Below are 17,771 nucleotides of genomic sequence, written 5' to 3'. Positions count from 1 at the left end.
GATAATATAGACAAGTATCCCACATGTATCCTTCACCTTTTTATCGACCTGTTCTGCTATCTTATGGGACTGATGGACATTCACACTGATCCTCAGTGCTCCCCAGCGTCTTACTGCTCCTCGTTTTTCAAACTGGAGGCCTGTGACCAGCGGTGTGTGACAAGGATTGGTGCTGAATCCATTGCTTTTTGTCACTTATATGAATGATTTGGATGTGAACATAGGAGGTATGGTTAGTATGTTTCTAGTTGACAACAAAATTGAAGAAGTAGTGGACAGTGAAGAAGATTACCTCAGAGTACAATGAGCTTGATCAGCTGGGCCGATGGGCCAATGAGTGTCAGATGGAGTTAAATTTAGACAAATGTGAGGTGCTGCATTTTGGAAAGGCAAATCAGGGCAGGACTTATACATTTAATGGTAAGGTCCAGGGGAGTGTTGCTGAACAAAAAGACCTTGGAGTGCAGGTTCATAGCTCCTTGAAAGTGGAGTCACAGGTAGATAGGATAGTGAAGAAGGTGTTTGGTATGCTTTCCTTTATTGGTCAGAGCATTGAGTATATGAGTTGGGGATCATGTTGCGGCTGTACAGGACAATGGTTAGGCCACTTTTGGAATGCTGTGTGCAATTCTGGTCTCCCTGCTATAGGAAGGATGTTGCAAAACTTGAAAGGGTTCAGAAAAGATTTACAAGGATGTTGCCATGGTTGGAAGGTTTGAGCGAATAGTGGGACACCGAATAGAATGGGGCTATATTCCCTGGAGCATTGGAGGCTGAGGGGCGACCTTTTAAAATCATAAGGTGCATGGATAGAATAAATAGGCAAGGTCTTTTCCCTGGGGTGGGGGAGTCCAAAACTTGAGGCATAGGTTTAAGGTGAGACGGAAGAGATTTAAAAGGGACCTAAGGGGCAAATTCTTCACAGAGAGAGTGGTGTGTGTATGGAATGAGCTGCCAGACGAAGTGATGAAAGCTGGTACAAATACAACATGTAAAAGGCATCTGGATGGATATAAGAAAATGAAGGGTTTAGAGGGATATGGGCCAAATGCTGGCAAATGGGACTAGATTTATTTAAGATACGTGGTCAGCACGGACGAGTTGGACTGAGGGGTCTGTTTCTGTGCTGTACATCTCCATGACTCTATGTATTCCCTTGCCTTGTTTGTCCTGGATTGGATTGGATTCCATTTTTCACCGATAAGCCCATCAATATTCTCCTAAACTCCCTTACAAAGAGAAATAGCCTTCCAGCATCCACAGTGTCAATTCTCTCAGAATGTTTTCTGTTTCAATAAGATCACTGGGATTTTCTCTGTGGGCTGTGAGGCCTGCAGAGATATGTTATTTCCTGAAGACTGAAGCAGGTCCAGGTTAAAAGAAGCTCAATGACCTTAGGAATTCAGGAAATATGATTGTCAAACCCCTTTCAGGTGTCAACCCTCAACCTCTGACTGCCCCTGCATTCTCCTGTGCAGCACACCTCAGAACAACAAAACCTTGCAGCCACTTATTTCTCTCTCTCATTTTTCCAATGGTATTGTTAACCTTTGGAGAAAGATTGGAGCAATCTGCCACCAACACTGAGTCTCAAATTGACACCAATATTCATGTCCATGGCGAATCAGATATGGCAGACAATTAAACACTTGCTTTCCCACACCCGTGGTCTACACATAGGATAGAGGAAGGACTTCCCATGGCTATACAGCACCTCAGCAGAGTGTTTTCCAGCTCTTTGGCAGCAGGGAGGTGATGATGGGCCATGGAATGAAGATAGAGCAAGGGTACACAGAATTGGGGATTGTGCTTAAGGTAGCCTGGCATTTCATTCCTGGACCTGTTCTCCCTTTTGTCTCTCACTCTCAAATAACTCTAGAATGTAGCTACACATATTCTTGTTAGAATCCCTTTAAATTTAAATCTTTCCATTCACATGAGTGGGCCATCAACATTCCTAAACTATATAACTGGTTGGGAGCCTTGCGAATGAGACTAAACAATCACAGCAAAGCCCACTTCCCTTACATTCTACATCAGCTGTACCACCCTACAGGCGACATTCCCACCATCCCCAATCCTGCAAGTGGGTTCTCTTGGTTAAAAATGCTGCCCAATGGACCAGCAAAGAGGAATTGGAATGAAATCGTTCTGGTGATTTGCTGACATCTAATAGATAGATGTCTGTTTCCTGACAGGTCATCAGCTGTGGTTATCACCATGGCAGCGTGGAAGTGTTTGTTAAAACTCTTTCACCTGTATTGAGAGAAGACCCTGGATAGGCTATTGGCTAAAGCCCTCCCCACGAACACGTTACTGAATCTAGATATATCATTCTGCTGTGAATCTGGTTTCTGATTGCCAATTATTAAGTCAGAGCCATAAATAAGCAAAGTTACTGTTTTGTAAAAAGAAGCATGATAAAATAGCTTGAGTAGATTGTACTAGTGTGTATTTCTGAACACTTTCTGAAAAGGTAATGGATGGTATTCCAGAAGGATGTGATTGAATGAACTGCAAAGCCTTCTTTATCTGAACTTTATCTGAACTTTAATACATTATCACCAAACCTTTTTGTTGATTCCCAACTGTTTGCTTTATTGTAGAGTAAAACAGGAGCTCTGGAAGGTCCTGAAGTAGATGGATTTGTTAAGGATATGATGGAGTTGGTGAAGGTGAGTTTACAGCAAAGTGAATTAATATATCATTTTTTAATAAAAATCTGTTTAAAACATATAGCTGCTCACATCAATCAAAATTTCAATTTCAATTCCTCACTGTTAGAGTATTGATAGTATAATAAAAAGGAAAGCAGTATTTCCTCCTTTCAGTACTTCTCTAGTCCTTTATAAATCGGATAAAATAATAAATATTCATTCCTGAGGCATTTGAGAAAGATTATTCAAATTACGCATCAAGATCTGATTTTTGAGAAAAAGTTTCTTACATTAGTTCTTGGAGAATTTAGTTTACCAATAAGGTGAGGTTTTTTTTACATTAGTTATCTAGTAATGTTTTACATTAGTTCACTAACAAGGCTGGTACTTATTACGTTAATTCATCAACAAGATAAGTATATTAGTGCATAAGAAGGCCATCACAGAACACCAGGTTTTGTCCAGTAGGTTTATTTGGAAACATTAACTTTTGGAATGCTGCTCCTTCATCAGGTGGTTGTGGAGTATATACTATTGGATTGTAACCTGGTGTTCTGTGATTTTTAACTTTGTACCCCCCAGTCCAACACTGGCGTCTCCAAATCTAATATGTTGTGCACTAACAAAAGTAGAACTAATCAGTTACTGGAGAAAGGGCATGTATGCAGTGAATACAAGTTACTTCTTCTCCAGTGATTAGTCAGATATATCTGCAGTGAGGTATTCCAAAGATCACCAAGCTTAAATCTCCACATTTCAGCATATAGATAGATTTGCAATGCAGAGTGATGCCAATAGCATAGGTTCAATTTCCACACCAGCTAAGGTTGTCATGAAGATTATATCTTCTCAACCCATTCCATAACCTGAGGCATGGTGACCCTCAGATTAACTTCACTGTTAGTCACCATCTTTCGGACAGAGTAGCCCTGTGGTCCCCTAGGGTAATGGTGACTTTAGCTTTTACAAATTTTGTTTTCAAAAATACCTTGAACAATATTAACTGAAATTTCATGAACTGACCTGATATAGCAACATAAGAGTGTATAGTTGCTTTTATGCAAATCTCAGTGTCTTGAGATGAAAGCCTCAAACAATCAATACTTCATGACTTCAGAAGGGCCAAGCAACATTTCAAGGGTTTTGCAGGAAAGGAGGAAATGTTATTAATACTAAATTAACAACAATTTCATTGGCAGTTAACACACCAGTTATAAATATGATAAGATGTACATTGGTGATACCAGACATTGTAGGTGCACTGTCCTCTCACAAACTAGCAGTTCAAGAAAAAGGCACACCACCAGCCTCAGTTGAGGATGCTATAGCACTGGTCTTGTTAATGAATTTGTGCAATAAATATAGGCCTTGCTGGTTAACTAATAATAAATTCTGGCTTTAATTGTAAACAAATTGTAATGAATGCCGGCATTACAAGTTAACTAATGTAACAAATGCTTATGTTGCTAGTGTATTCATTCACTTCTTGTGACTGAGAAAGGAAGCAGCTGTCATCAGCTCTGAATATTGCATTCACCCTCTCAGATTGGTTTAAAAATAAACTTTATTTCATTTTAGAATTAGTTCCACTTTAAATAATCTTTAGATTATAACTTGGGTCAACTTTGCAAAGTATTTTATTTGCCAGAATTCTCTTTTAAAGCTACAATATTTATAAGGAGTAAGAAGGGTCTGGATGAGACTTAAAAATGACTAAGGAACTTAGTGATGCGAAGATACTGCCGATCTCAGCCACAGGAGGCCATTGACAATCTGTGGCTGTCTTCTACCTACAACTTAACCAAAAGGAGTTCTGACAAAGAGTTACTGGATCTCAAACGCTAACTCTGATTTCTCTCCACAGATGCTGCTGGACCTGCTGAGATTTTCCAGCAATTTCTGTTTTTGATTCTGATTTGCAGCATCCGCAGTGCTTTTGGGTTTTTACTAACCAAATGGATAGCCTGGTGGGAGGGCAAATGGGTCGCTCATTTCGGGAATATTCAGGATCTGGCTTTCTGTATATGTAGACTCTGCAAATAGTTCTCCACAGTCCCTACCAGTTTGATCCAACATAACTTGCAAAGATGATTAATTCTATTTTGGACAGTCAATCAAATTTTGATAGGAGGTGGTGTGGCATGTGATCATTATCTATGAACTAAAGGTTCGCTGTCAAATTTTCCTCTGAGAATACAGAGGAAAATTATCTGCTGCCATGATAAGGTGGAATCACACTGTCTTCCGATGTGGACTGCTAGATACCAACACACTCTGTGTCTCATGCAACTTATCAAGCTTGTCAAGTAGGGAATTTCCCTTGGACTGAGCCCATTGATGCTGGCACAATTATACCAATTGACACAGGTTCACAAAGAACCTGAGTCAGCTAGAGAAAATGAATAACGATATTGCAAAAATGGCCTTCCAACATCTGAATCAATTTGCTAAAAGTTTCTTTTAAACTTACTGCCAAATTCAACACAACACTTAGCAACCTGGATAGTCATCATATCTGGTTGAAATTTGCTGAAGCTTGATTGACATAAAATAGTGTTGATGTTATGCATTTTTTTATAATAAGACTATAAGAAACCCCCTGCCTGTTATGGATGGGAACCTCCTCAGCATACTAACAGAAGTGCGTGACTTATGCAAAAGGATAGAGATATATAATTAAAGCGGTTATGAGGCATTGTAAACACGATAGCATTGTTACTCTTATAATAAACTCATCTTTTTTCTTGTTTTGTTCAGTCGAGTATTACTGGAGTTGACCTGGACAAGTTCCGTGAAATTCTCTTGCGCCACTGTGACGTAAACAAGGATGGAAAAATCCAGAAGTCAGAGCTTGCGCTCTGTCTTGGACTGAAACTAAACCAATGAGACAACCATGCAATGGAGTACTTCACACTGTCACAGAATGTAATCTTTCCTGTCAAACATTTAATATCACACTTATACAGGCAGCACTACCCACGATCATAGAAGCACCAAAGTATTACTAGTGTAAGAGGAGAGGCGGGTGTGATAAGTTAATTCTCCAAAAGGGCAATTCAAAACTTATATTAAAAAAAAATGAATGGATCGGGGCTTTTGAAATTGCATGCAAAGGTTTGACTTTAGGCTTTCATTTCAACATTGATGTAAATCGAAAGATTACAGCAGACCATAATTGGAGTGTGGATATACAGAGATCAAATTCCATCCAAACATTTTCACATCTTAGATGTAAAGCACTGTCTGTGCATTTTGACAGAATGTTTATGTGAATTCAGTTGGCCGACTTGTGCAATTAAGAATAAAAGTAAGTGTGCGCTCCCAAAAATAAATTCTTTGTGAAATACTAAGGATATTTTAAGAAAAGATAAAGGACATATGCATCAGGCAGTGATATTCAGTAGTGCCTCTCAGAACATCAGTCATCCTACAGTTACAATACCAATTTGCACTCAGTAATACATTAAGAAGCGTTTAATATGCTGCCAGTGAAAGCTGCAGTTATAACAGTCAGTCTGTTAGCATACCAATGGTGATTGCTGAATTTCTGCTTATTTCACTTGCAACTCATCTGACTTTACCAGAAGAATTAATTGGAATATAAGTTCTGTTTTCATCAAATAGTTAGGGTAATTATTATAGTTTTGCATTAAAATTTGCTCTGTTTGTTTTAACTGTCTCATCATATTACATTATTGCTATGAAATCTATGATATTGGAGAATAATAAACTATTATAGTGATAGTCAAATGGAGTTGATGCTTGGAAATATTTTAATTCATTTTCTTTGTCCTTATCTATGAAGAAAACCATTTCTACAGATGAGAAAAGATATTCATTAGCAACCTTTTGGGGTTATACATGTGCTGTCAAAACTCGAAAAGAACATCTGCAATGTGAGTGAGCACACTTGTGCAGCGAATCCTACCACTGGATTGGTGAAGGTGAAGTGAAGGTCACGAAAGGTTTGCATAGCAAACGAGTCATTATGTCACTCAGCAGCAATAGGGAGTTTGCATTGGTGCTGCCATTTTAGAGCTCCAAGACTGAAGTTAAGTGAACTCTGCACTAAATGAGGGTGGGCATCTTCACGCACAACTGACCCTCACCCTCACCAGGGAGGAAACTAATCCAATCAAGTTGCAGTCAATGACTGAAAAGCTGGCTGGCAGTCTTCTCTGCTTATCACTGAGTGTCATGTCACCAGAATCTGCCAGTAAATCAGAGACTGGGATCCTTGGGGAGCTGGAGAGAGTTGCTAGAGGCTTGGACTGTGCAGCCATGAAGGCCTGCAATGACAAGTAGGGAGTGGATTCTCTTAGGAGAGGGATCTTGGGGGGTGGCATAGGGGAGCAAAGAAAGAGGTGTTCAGCAACACTCTGCTACCTGCCATCTGCCTCCAGAATGGGGCAAATGGAAGCCTCTCTCCCACCTCCAACCCAGTGTGCTCTGCCTGGAAAACAGCCCAAATCTCTCACGTAGCAAGAGGCAGTTAATGGGGCCAGTCATGAACTGAGGCTCTCAGCGGCCAGGGCTTTAAATGATGACAAGGTTGAGAAGGTTGTCCACAGACCCCCTTGTCCAGAAATAAATGTTGAGATGAAAAGGTTGGGGGAGGATGTTGTGGAGGGTGTGTTTATCTGGAAGTGCCAGCCACAAATTAAAAGCACTTTCTTCAACCTGCCCACATCACTAGGCAAGAGAAAATCCCATTCCTCTCTTAGCCTTTTCCAACGAATATGCTTTAAACAGCGTAAAGACTACTTTTTTTAAAGAGATCATCAACCTTCAGATTACATACTGCTTGATTTATTCTGGACTGGGGTGGGGGTGGAACCTTGCATGTGGTGTGCTGCTGCCTCGTCTCCTGGACGGGGAGTGGACTTAGCAAGTGCTTGCTCTGTCAGTCCCATTGAACTGATTGGGGGGGGGGGGGGGGGGGGCGAGTAGGATGTGGGAGACTTCAGCAATGCTGCAGGTCCCTTACACACAAGTGTGTCTCTGCTCAGAAACAAACCCTGAAGACAGAGAGAGGGAGTAAGGCAGGCAAAGGGAGGAAAAAAGGAAACTTCAGAAAACTCTGAGCCCCAGAGGACAGGCATTGAATCAATTGACCAAATAATTAATTATCTGAATGAAATAGTGCCTGCCCATCTTGTTCGGATAATCAAGGTTCCTCTGTATATGGTTAGAGCAGTGGAGTGCATGCTGAAGACATCTCCACAAGTTAGTTTCTCTCAGACATGAATATCCCTGTAGGCATTTCTCATGACATGCAGCATGATTTGGAGAATGAACAAATGGTGCAGCACAGCTGAACAAGGTGCAGGTGGAGGAGGGGGTAAGGAGCTCATATTGACCCAGGTTATGCAGGAAGCAATTCTCTCTTCGGAACTTTGTATATGAGACATCTTGACTGGGTCCAGGTTTGTTTTGCCAGTAGCTGTCAAAGCCTGTAACGATGAAATTTTGTACATCTGTCTCCACACAGATAGCAACTGGAAATATTTTGCAACAGCTTTGTTTGCCATTGAAATAAGATTGCATACAATAGGTCACTGCGCTTTTAGTTCAAAAAGAGGCGACTAAATTTCAATCTCACAGGGAGAGTTCAGCAGAGTAAGCATTCATTTTAACTGGCTTCACTATGGTTTAGGGTGTAATAGACAGCATAAATACTGCGTTGCGAGTACCAATTTCGACTTTGCACTATGTTGAAATTCACTCCCTTAATGTCTCACTGCTGTTTGAACAAAGGAATCAAATCATGCAGGCCACTGCATTTGAGTCACTCGATGAACCACAGCGGGGGACAGTGCAACAAACACAAACAAGATACCATGGATACAATGAAATCCAAGCTGCCATGAGAAAGGTATCAGAGCAGATGTTTGGGAGCTGAAGCACTTTTGTTGTCTGTACCACTCTAAAAGAGCACTACGTACTCAAGATTTGGTATCAAGATTCAAGATGCTGGACAACTGTCAGATCCTGAGTCACAATTGCCATCAGCTGTACAGTAAGCAGAAGTATGAAGAGGTTGAGGAAAATGAAGAAAATGCATGCAAGGGAGAATCTCAACAGCCATTTTTCTCCCGTGTGGTCTGTGAAGAATTTGTTACTTTATCCCTGAATTTCCATCACAGTGCCCCTGTGGACACACAATCCAAAAAAAAATGCCATTTTACATGCAAGTCATATGATGCAGAAATTTTCCTTTCCTGGTCCTGTGATAGTCAAAACGTGTGGTGCTGGAAAAGCACAGCCAATCAGGCAGCATCCAAGGAACAGGAGAGTCCTCCCTCCCATTTATCCGTCAGCAGGAAATGACATGTGGTATAGGAAATGACATCACCAACCCAAGGAAACCCAAATATATAAATAGAAAGCAGGCTACACCACCAGTGCTTCATCCAGAGGCTCACTGATGATATTACCTAGTATGGTGACAAAACGACTGACAACGAACCTTCCAGCTCAGTGAGCAAACCTACAATCAGAACCTCAACCTCAGCTACGAATCTTCTCAAAACTCACTTACCCTTCAGGTCCTGTTTAAATTTTTCCACTTCACCTTAAACCTATACCCTCCAGTTTTGGATTCCCTCACCCTAGGAAAAAGATCCTATCCATGCTCCCCATGATTTATAAACCTTTATAAAGTAAACCTTCAGCCTCTGATAAGCTCCAGCGTATTCACCCTCTCCCCATAACCCAAACCCTCCAGTCCTGGCAACATTCTTATAAATCTTTTCTGCATACTCTCATGTTTATCAACATTCTTCCTTTACAAGGGCAAGCAGAATTGTATGCAGTATTCTAAATGTAGCCCCACCATATGTCCTCTACAGCCTCAACATCACATCCCAACTCCTATATTCCATGTTCTGACCAATGAAGGCAATATTGCCAAATGCTACCTTCACCTCCCTGTCTACCTGCAAATTCCCTTTCAAGGGAATGTCCCCCTCATCTCTTTGTTTGACAACACTCTCCAGGGCCCTGCCATTAAATGCGAAAGTCCTGCCCTGATTTGCTTTTCCAAAATGAAACACTTCATATTTATCTAAATTAAACTCCATCTGCCAGTCTTTAGCTCATTAGCCCATATGTTCAAGGTCCTGCTGTACTCTGTGATAACCTTCTTCATTGTCAACTACACCACCTATTTTGATGACATCTGCAAACCTTTTAACCAAAACCTTTATTGTGGGCGGCACGGTGGCACAGTGGTTAGCACTGCTGCCTCACAGCGCCAGAGACCCGGGTTCAGTTCCCGCCTCAGGCGACTGACTGTGTGGAGTTTGCACATTCTCCCCGTGTCTGCGTGGGTTTCCTCCGAGTGCTCCGGTTTCCTCCCACAGTTCCAAAGATGTGCAGGTCAGGTGAATTGGCCATGCTAAATTGTCCGTAGTGTTAGGTAGGGGTAAATGTAGGGGTATGGGTGGTTTGCGCTTCGGCGGGTCGGTGTGGACTTGTTGGGCCGAAGGGCCTGTTTCCACACTGTAAAGTAATCTAATCTAATCTAAAAAACCCCCTATATTCACATCCAAATCATTTATGTAAATGATGAAAAGCAAGAGACCAACACTGACCCTGTGGCACACCGCTGGCCACAGCCCTCTAGTCTGAAAAGCAACCGTCCACTACCACCCTCTGTCTCCTACCATCAAACCAATTTTATATTCAATTGGCTAGCTCCCCTGGATCCAATTTGATCTAACCTTACTAACTAGTCCAGCATGAGGAACCTTGTTGAATGTTTTGCTGATATCCAAATAGACTGAATCTACCGTTCTTCCTTCTTCAATCTTCTTAGTCACCTCTTAAACACACTCATTCAGGTTAGTGAGACACAATTTCCTATGCACAAAGCCATGTCGACTATCCCTAATCAGTCAATGCCTTTCCAAATGCATGTAAATCCTGTCCCTCAGAATTCCTTCTAGCAATTTATCCATCACTGACGTAAGGCCCACCGGTCTATAGTTCCCTGGCTTTTCCTTACAGCCTTTCTTAAACATTAGATAACCTCCAGTCTTCTGGCACTTTACCCACGGATGTTGATGATATAAATATCTCAACAAAGGGCCCGGCAATCTCTTCCCTAGCTTCCCACAAAGTTCTGAGAAGCATCTGATCAGGTACTGGTGATTTATCAACCTCTACGTGTTTTAAGATCTCCAACATCTCCTCTTCTGGACAATGAACTCTTTTCATGACATCACTATTTATTTTTCCAAGTTCCCTGGTTTCTATATCTTTCTCCAAAGTAAATACTGACTTGAAATATTCATTTAGTGTCTCACCCATCTCTTGCAGTTGCACACAAATGGCCATGTTAATCTTTACGGGACCCTATTCTCTCCCAAATTACTCTTTAGCCCTTAATGTATTTATAGAATTTCATTGGATTCTCCTTAACTATATTTGCCGAAGATATCTCATGTTTCCTTTCTGCCGTCCTGATCTCCCTTAAGTATACTCCTACTGCCTTTATACTCTTCTAGGGATTGACTCGATCCCTGCTGTCTATATCTGACATTTTTTCCTTCTTATTCTGAACCAGAGCCTCAACTTCTCTAGGCATCTAGCATTCCCTACACCAACCAGCCTTGCCCTTTACACTAGCAGGAACATACTGTCTTTGAACTCTTGTTATCTCACTTCCCAACTACCTCTTTACTTGTGAACAACCTCCCTCAATCAACTTTTAAAAATTCCTGTCTAAATGGCCTTACTCAATTTAGAGTTTTAACTTTTTGATCAGCCCTATCGTTTCCATTACAATTTAAAACTGAAAGAATTATGATCACTTGCCCCAAAGTGCTCCCCCACTGACACCTCTGTCACTTGCTCTGCTTAATTTCCCAAGAGAAGGTCAAGTATTGCTCCTTTTCTTGAAGGTACAGCCACATATTGAATAAGAAAGTTTTCTTGTGCACACCTAACAAATTCCTCTCCATCCAAGCCCTTAACACTATGGCAGTCCCAGTCTATGTTTGGAAAGTTAAAATCCCCTACCATTACAACCCTATTATTCTTACAGATAGCTGAGATCTCCTTACATATTTGCTTCTGAATTTCCTGTTGATTCCTGAGGTGGCCTAAAACAATCCCAACCAGTGATCATCCCTTTTTTATTTTTCAGTTCCACCCATATAACTTTACTGGATGATCTCCAAGGAATATTCTTCCTTAGTACAGCAATAATGTTATCCCTAACCAAGAACATCACTTCCCTCCTCTCTTGACACCTTTTCCATCTTTCCTATAGCATCTATACCCTGGAACATTAAGCTGCCAGTCCTGTCCATCCCTGAGCCACATTTCTGCAATCGCTATGATATCCCAATTCCATCTTCCCAACCATGTCCTGAGTTCATCTGCTTTACCCGTCAGGCCTCTTGCATTGAAGTAAATACATTTTAATTTATCAATCCTACCTTATTCTGTGCCAAGCTCTTGTCTGTCTTGACTATTTGACTTGCTCTCTTTCTCTACTGTACCAGCCTCGATTTGATTCCTACATGCCCCTTACTAGATTAAAGCCTCCCATAGAACTAGCAAATATAGGTCCCCTTCCAGTCAAGAGAGCGATCACAGTATAAAAAAAAGAAAAAAAATTCCCTCACCTTATTATTATAGATTTACAATAAAAATTAAGATTTAGAAGTTACATAAGTCTTAAAATCAAACTCTTAGCTGATCAGACTAAAAAACCAAAGGTTGTCCTCTTCTCCTATAGTTTCAGGCAGTGATTTAAATAAAAATCACTGAGTACTCTACTGTTGCACATGAAGTTGGATATTAGACCTCCCATGTCAGCTATGAAACTGCACTGCTTTTTGTTGTTTCAGTGAAATCCAATCTCCAAAGCTCTCGTACAATTTCTCCGTCTGACACCTGTGAAACTAGACCTGTTAGCTGCTTCACAAAAAGCGAAACTCTGAACCTTCTGCAATTCCTGAGTCTCCGACCTTCCTACATGGTCGTTCTCCCAGAACAATCTCTCCTTCCTCCCTTTGAAAGTATCTTTGTTTTTGATCTTTTTTTAAAAGTTCCCAAAACAACGCAAAACTTGTTGCAAACAAATCTGCCGCAAGGAAATGAGTAAATCCAGCTGAGCGCTGAAAAAACCCTCAAAACCAAGAGCAGCTCTCGCTGTCGCAATCCATGAAATTCACTACTCCCAGAATGCAGTGAAATCCAGGACACTGAATACATTTAAGGAAGAAACAGACTGGTTTTTAATTAACAATGGGTTAAAGGGTTATGGGGAGTGGGCAGGAAAGTGGAGTTGAGGCTAAGATGATTCTATGAAATGGCAGAGCAGAATTAAGGGGCTCAATCTTATGTTCTGTGCAAGAACCTCCTGATCAAAAGTTATCGTGACTTGACTGAAGGGTGCTGAAAACCATAGCAATCTTACTGGTTTTGCTAAAAAGCTCAGAGTCACCGCAGATGATGAGCCTGGAGATGTAGCCTGATCCAGTTCATGAATTGAATGTCTGTCCCTGAGTGCACTATGTCCTTGCCACAACATCCCAATCATAGGTACCACTGAAGTGCTTGTAAACGAACAGGAAATATGCCATGAAGGTTTATAGACAATTGCACATAGTGGATGTAATCTCTGTGGATGTTGGTGCATGTGACTGGTGCCCTGAGATGTTGCAGCTTGGTTTCCAGAAATGGGTTTGCACCAACAAGGCCTTCATACACACAGGCATGCACACTTATATATCTCACATGAAACTTTTGCTCGGGGGGACTTAGAATCAGGAAATGTAGAGTCAGTATGGATAGAGCTGAGAAATTCTAAGTGTAGAAAGACCCTCATGGGAGTTATCTACAGGCCCCCAAACAGTAGTCTGGATGTAGGGTGTAAGTTGAATAAGGAGCTGAAATTGGCCTGTCGCAAAAATATTATTACAGTCGTTATGGGGGATTTCAACATGCAGGTAGACTGGGAGAATCAGGATGGTACTGGACCCCAAGAAAGGGAGTTTGTGGAGTGCCTCTGAGATGGATTCTTAGAACAGTTTATGCTGGAGCCTACAAGGGAGAAAGCAATTCTGGATCTGGTGTTGTGCAACAAACCGGATTTGATCAGGGACCTCGAAGTAAAGGAGCCATTCGGAGGTGGTGACCACAAGACAATAAGCTTTAATCTGCAGTTTGAAAGGGAGAGGGTAGAATCGGAAGTGACAATATTTCAGTTGAATAAAGGGAACTATGGAGCTGAGGGAGGAGCTGGCCAAAGTTCAATGGTGCAATACCCTAGCAGGGATGGCAGTGGAACAACAATGGTAGGTATTTCTGTGTATAAATGCAGAAGATGCAGGATCAGTTCATTCCAAAAAGGAAGAAAGATCCTAAGGGGAGGCATGGGTGGCCGTGGCTGATGAGGGAAGTTAAGGACCATACAAAGACAAAAGGGAAAAATTATAACATAGCAAAGATGAGTGGGAAAACGGAGAACTGGGAAGCTTTTAAAGAACAACAGAGGATAACTAAAAAGGAAATACGCAAAGAAAAAATAAGGTACGAAGGTCAGTATGGATATGGCCAAAAATATAAAGGAGGATAGTAAAAGCTTTTTTAGGTATGTGAAAAGAAAAAAAATGGTTAAGACTAAAATTGGGCCCTTGAAGACAGAAACGGGTGAATATATTACGGGGGACAAAGAAATGGCAGAAGAGTTGAATTGGTGCTTCAGATCTGTGTTCAATGGGGAAGACATGAGCAATCTCCCAGAGGTAACAGTGGCTGAAGGACCTGAACCAATGGGAATTTATATTAGGCAGGAAATGGTGTTGGAGAGACTGTTAGGTCTGAAGGCTGATAAGTCCCCGGGACATGATGGTCTACATCCCAGGGTACTCAGGGAGGTGGCTCGAGAAATCGTGGATGCGTTGGTGATCATTTTCCAATGTTCTATAGATTCAGGATCAGTTCCTGCGGATTGGAGGGTGGCTAATGTTGTCCCACTTTTTAAGAAAGGAGGGAAAGAGAAAACTGAGAATTATAGACCAGTTAGTCTGACCTCAGTGGTGGGAAAAATGCTGGAGTCAATTATAAAGGACGAAATTACATCCGGATAGCAGTAACAGGATAGGTCAGAGTCAGCATGGATTTATAAAGGGGAAATCATGCTTGACTAATCTTCTGGACTTTTTTGAGGATGTAACTCTGAAGATGGACAAGGGCGATCCAGTGGATGTAGTGTACCTGGACTTTCAGAAAGCCTTTGATAAAGTTCCACATAGGAGGTTAGTGAGCAAAATTAGGGCACATGGTATTGGGGACAAAATACTGACTTGGATTGAAAATTGGCTGGCTGACAGGAAACAAAGAGTAGTGATAAACCGCTCCCTTTCGGAATGGCAGGCGGTGACCAGTGGTGTGCCGTAGGGATGAGTGCTGGGACCACAGCTTTTTACAATGTACATTAATGATATAGATGAAGGTATTAAAAGTAATATTAACAAACTTGCTGATGACACAAAGCTGGGTGGCAGGGTGAAATGTGAGGAGGATGTTAGGAGAATACAGGGTGACCTGGACAGGCTAGGTGAGTGGACGGATGCATGGCAGATGCAGTTTAATGTAGATAAGTGTGTGGTTATCCACTTTGGTGGCAAGAACAGGAAGGCAGATTACTATCTAAATGGAGTCAAGTTAGGTAAAGGGGCAGTACAATGAGATCTAGGTGTTCTTGTACATCAGTCAATGAAAGCAAGCATGCAGATACAGCAGGCAGTGAAGAAAGCTAATAGCTCATTGGCCTTCATAACAAGAGGAATTAAGTACAGAAGCAAAGAGGTCCTTCTGCAGCTGTACAGGGTCCTGGTGAGACTGCACCTGGAATATTGTGCGCAGTTTTGGTCTCCAAATTTGAGGAAAGACATTCTGGCTATTGAGGGAGTGCAGCGTAGGTTCACGAGGTGAATTCCCAGAATGGCGGGACTATCTTACACTGAAAGATTGTAGCGATTGGGCTTGTATACGCTTGAGTTTAGAAGGCTGAGAGGGGATCTGTTTGAGATGTATAAGATTAGTAAAGGATTGGACACTCTGGAGGCAGGAAGCATGTTTCCGCTGATAGGTGAGTCCCAAACCAGAGAGCACAGTTTAAAAATAAGGGGTAGGCCACTTAGAACAGAGTTGAGGAGAAACGTCTTCACGCAGAGAGTGGTGGTGTATGGAATGCTCTGCCCCAGAAGGCTGTGGAGGCCAAGTCTCTAGATACTTAGATAGAGGTCTTAAGGATAGTGGAATCCAGGGTTATGGGGATAAGGCAGGAACAGGATACTGATTGAGGATGATCAGCCATGATCATAATGAATGGTGATGCTGGCTCGAAGGGCAGAATGGCCTATTCCTGCACCTATTGTCTATTGTCTATTGTCTATTTTGGATTTTCACATTCAGATGCCAAGTGAAAGTGACCTGTTTCCTAAACCAAAAGACAAGGGAGAAAGTGTTCTGGCTCGCTCAGCTATTTTTGGTGGAATTAGACAAAGGCCAGCCTATTCTTTGTCAAATGTGCATGTTTTACATCTTTATTTGTGAGATGCAGGAAGGGTTTAGAGGAATATGGGCCAAGTGCTGGCAAATGGGACTAGATTAGGTTAGGATATCTGGTTGGCATGGACAAGTTGGACCAAAGGGTCTGTTTCCCTGCTGTACATCTCTATGACTGTATGTAGTGTCACTAATCGGGCCTACAATTTTCACCTGCCTTTCTGTTGTAACAGCTAGTTGAGTAACTTACAACCAGTAAGTCAGCCACTTGGTGTGGGAGTAGAGTTTCATATAACCAGACCAGGTTTGGGGAACAAGGGCAAAATTTACAGAAGTCTTGTCCCCTCAATTGTATCGAAGAGTCAAGCAGATCACCCAGGATGTCATTTGTGAATTTGATGATGAACTATTTCAGTACTGTGTTGGGGTGGGAACCTGAATGGAGGTCCAGCAATGGTGTGAATGGGTTTGGAAGACAACTTTTATAAAAACTTTGGAAAGTTAGAAATGAGATGACAGTTTGCAAGGACAGAGTTGAGCCAGGGCAACAAGCTCAGAGAGGAGACATGATGAGTTTACATGAATGTTTTCTAATATGAATGTGCAACAGCATATCAGCAAGAACTCTGATTTCTTTCCACAGATGCTGCCAGACCTGCCAAGCTTTTCCAGCAATTTCTATTTTTGTGTCAACAACATATTGCATGTCTAACAAAAAAAGGCCTGCATTTATGATTTTTTATCACACCTCACATTTTCTGTAATCAATTAAATATCTTTGAAGTATATTCATTGTTGGAACATTTGCAATGCAACAATCAACCTATACCCTATAAGATTCCAAAATACTAATGAGATATTGAACAGGTTATCGGTTTCAGCTTTTCTGGTAAATGGTGAACTCTGGTTGAGGCTTTAAGAGTTAAAAAGAAAGCATATTGAATATATACTTAATTCAGAACTGCATGGACAGAAAGGAGACATGAACCATTTAGCCAAACAGAGTCGTAACCACAATAACGTATGTAAAAGTAGAAACTTGATCCTTACAGAGAGATTGTTGCTGTAAATGGGAAAATAGGAATGTTTTAAATTTCAGGACATTGTCACTGGATGTGGGAACAGCAGGTGTTTGATTAGCCTTACAGCATAAAACATTTATCTTACTGACGACTGGTTCAGTTTTCTAATGGGAAGTCGTTACTGTCATAGTCTCATATGGTTTATGGTCACATGACAAATTCTATACTGGAAACTGTATAAGAAACTGTATAAAAAAACTCTTTGTTCATTAAACCGTCTCTCTCTCTCTCTCTCTCGAGCTAAATCTTTATATACATATGGTGGAGTAAAACCTATGCATTCTTTGGACCCCCAAATGTCTCCATGTTGAGTGTCACTTGCAACAATACAATACTCCCTTCTTTATTTGAATGATACTCTCTCAATACAGCACTGAAGTGTCAGCATAGATCATGTGCTCAAATCTCAGGAGCAGGGTTAAAAATCCAACCTTCTGATGGATCACTGGGAAAATGTGAAGGAATATAGTCACTCCCATGTATGTGGGGCAGCTGAGATAGA

At 41.3% G+C, this 17,771-nt stretch overlaps 1 protein-coding gene across 1 annotated transcript in view; it reads left to right on the top strand.

The window, feature by feature from the left end:
- The window catches only part of scgn (secretagogin, EF-hand calcium binding protein), a 59,250-nt gene extending 52,839 nt beyond the window's left edge, over positions 1 to 6,411 (top strand). The window contains exons 10-11 of the mRNA XM_043719098.2: positions 2,607 to 2,675; positions 5,415 to 6,411. Coding sequence (XP_043575033.2) covers positions 2,607 to 2,675; positions 5,415 to 5,543 — 198 coding nt within the window. The 3' untranslated portion in view covers positions 5,544 to 6,411. The remainder of the gene's footprint in view (positions 1 to 2,606; positions 2,676 to 5,414) is intronic.
- Positions 6,412 to 17,771: the final 11,360 nt, after the last annotated feature.

Source organism: Chiloscyllium plagiosum, unplaced genomic scaffold, assembly GCF_037043375.1.
Source record: "Chiloscyllium plagiosum isolate Xiang-an unplaced genomic scaffold, Cpla_swu_hap1 HiC_scaffold_34, whole genome shotgun sequence".
Taxonomy (NCBI): Eukaryota; Metazoa; Chordata; class Chondrichthyes; order Orectolobiformes; family Hemiscylliidae; genus Chiloscyllium; species Chiloscyllium plagiosum.
The sequence above is the reverse complement of the archived record's forward strand: the minus strand, read 5'-3'. Positions and strand labels throughout refer to the sequence as shown.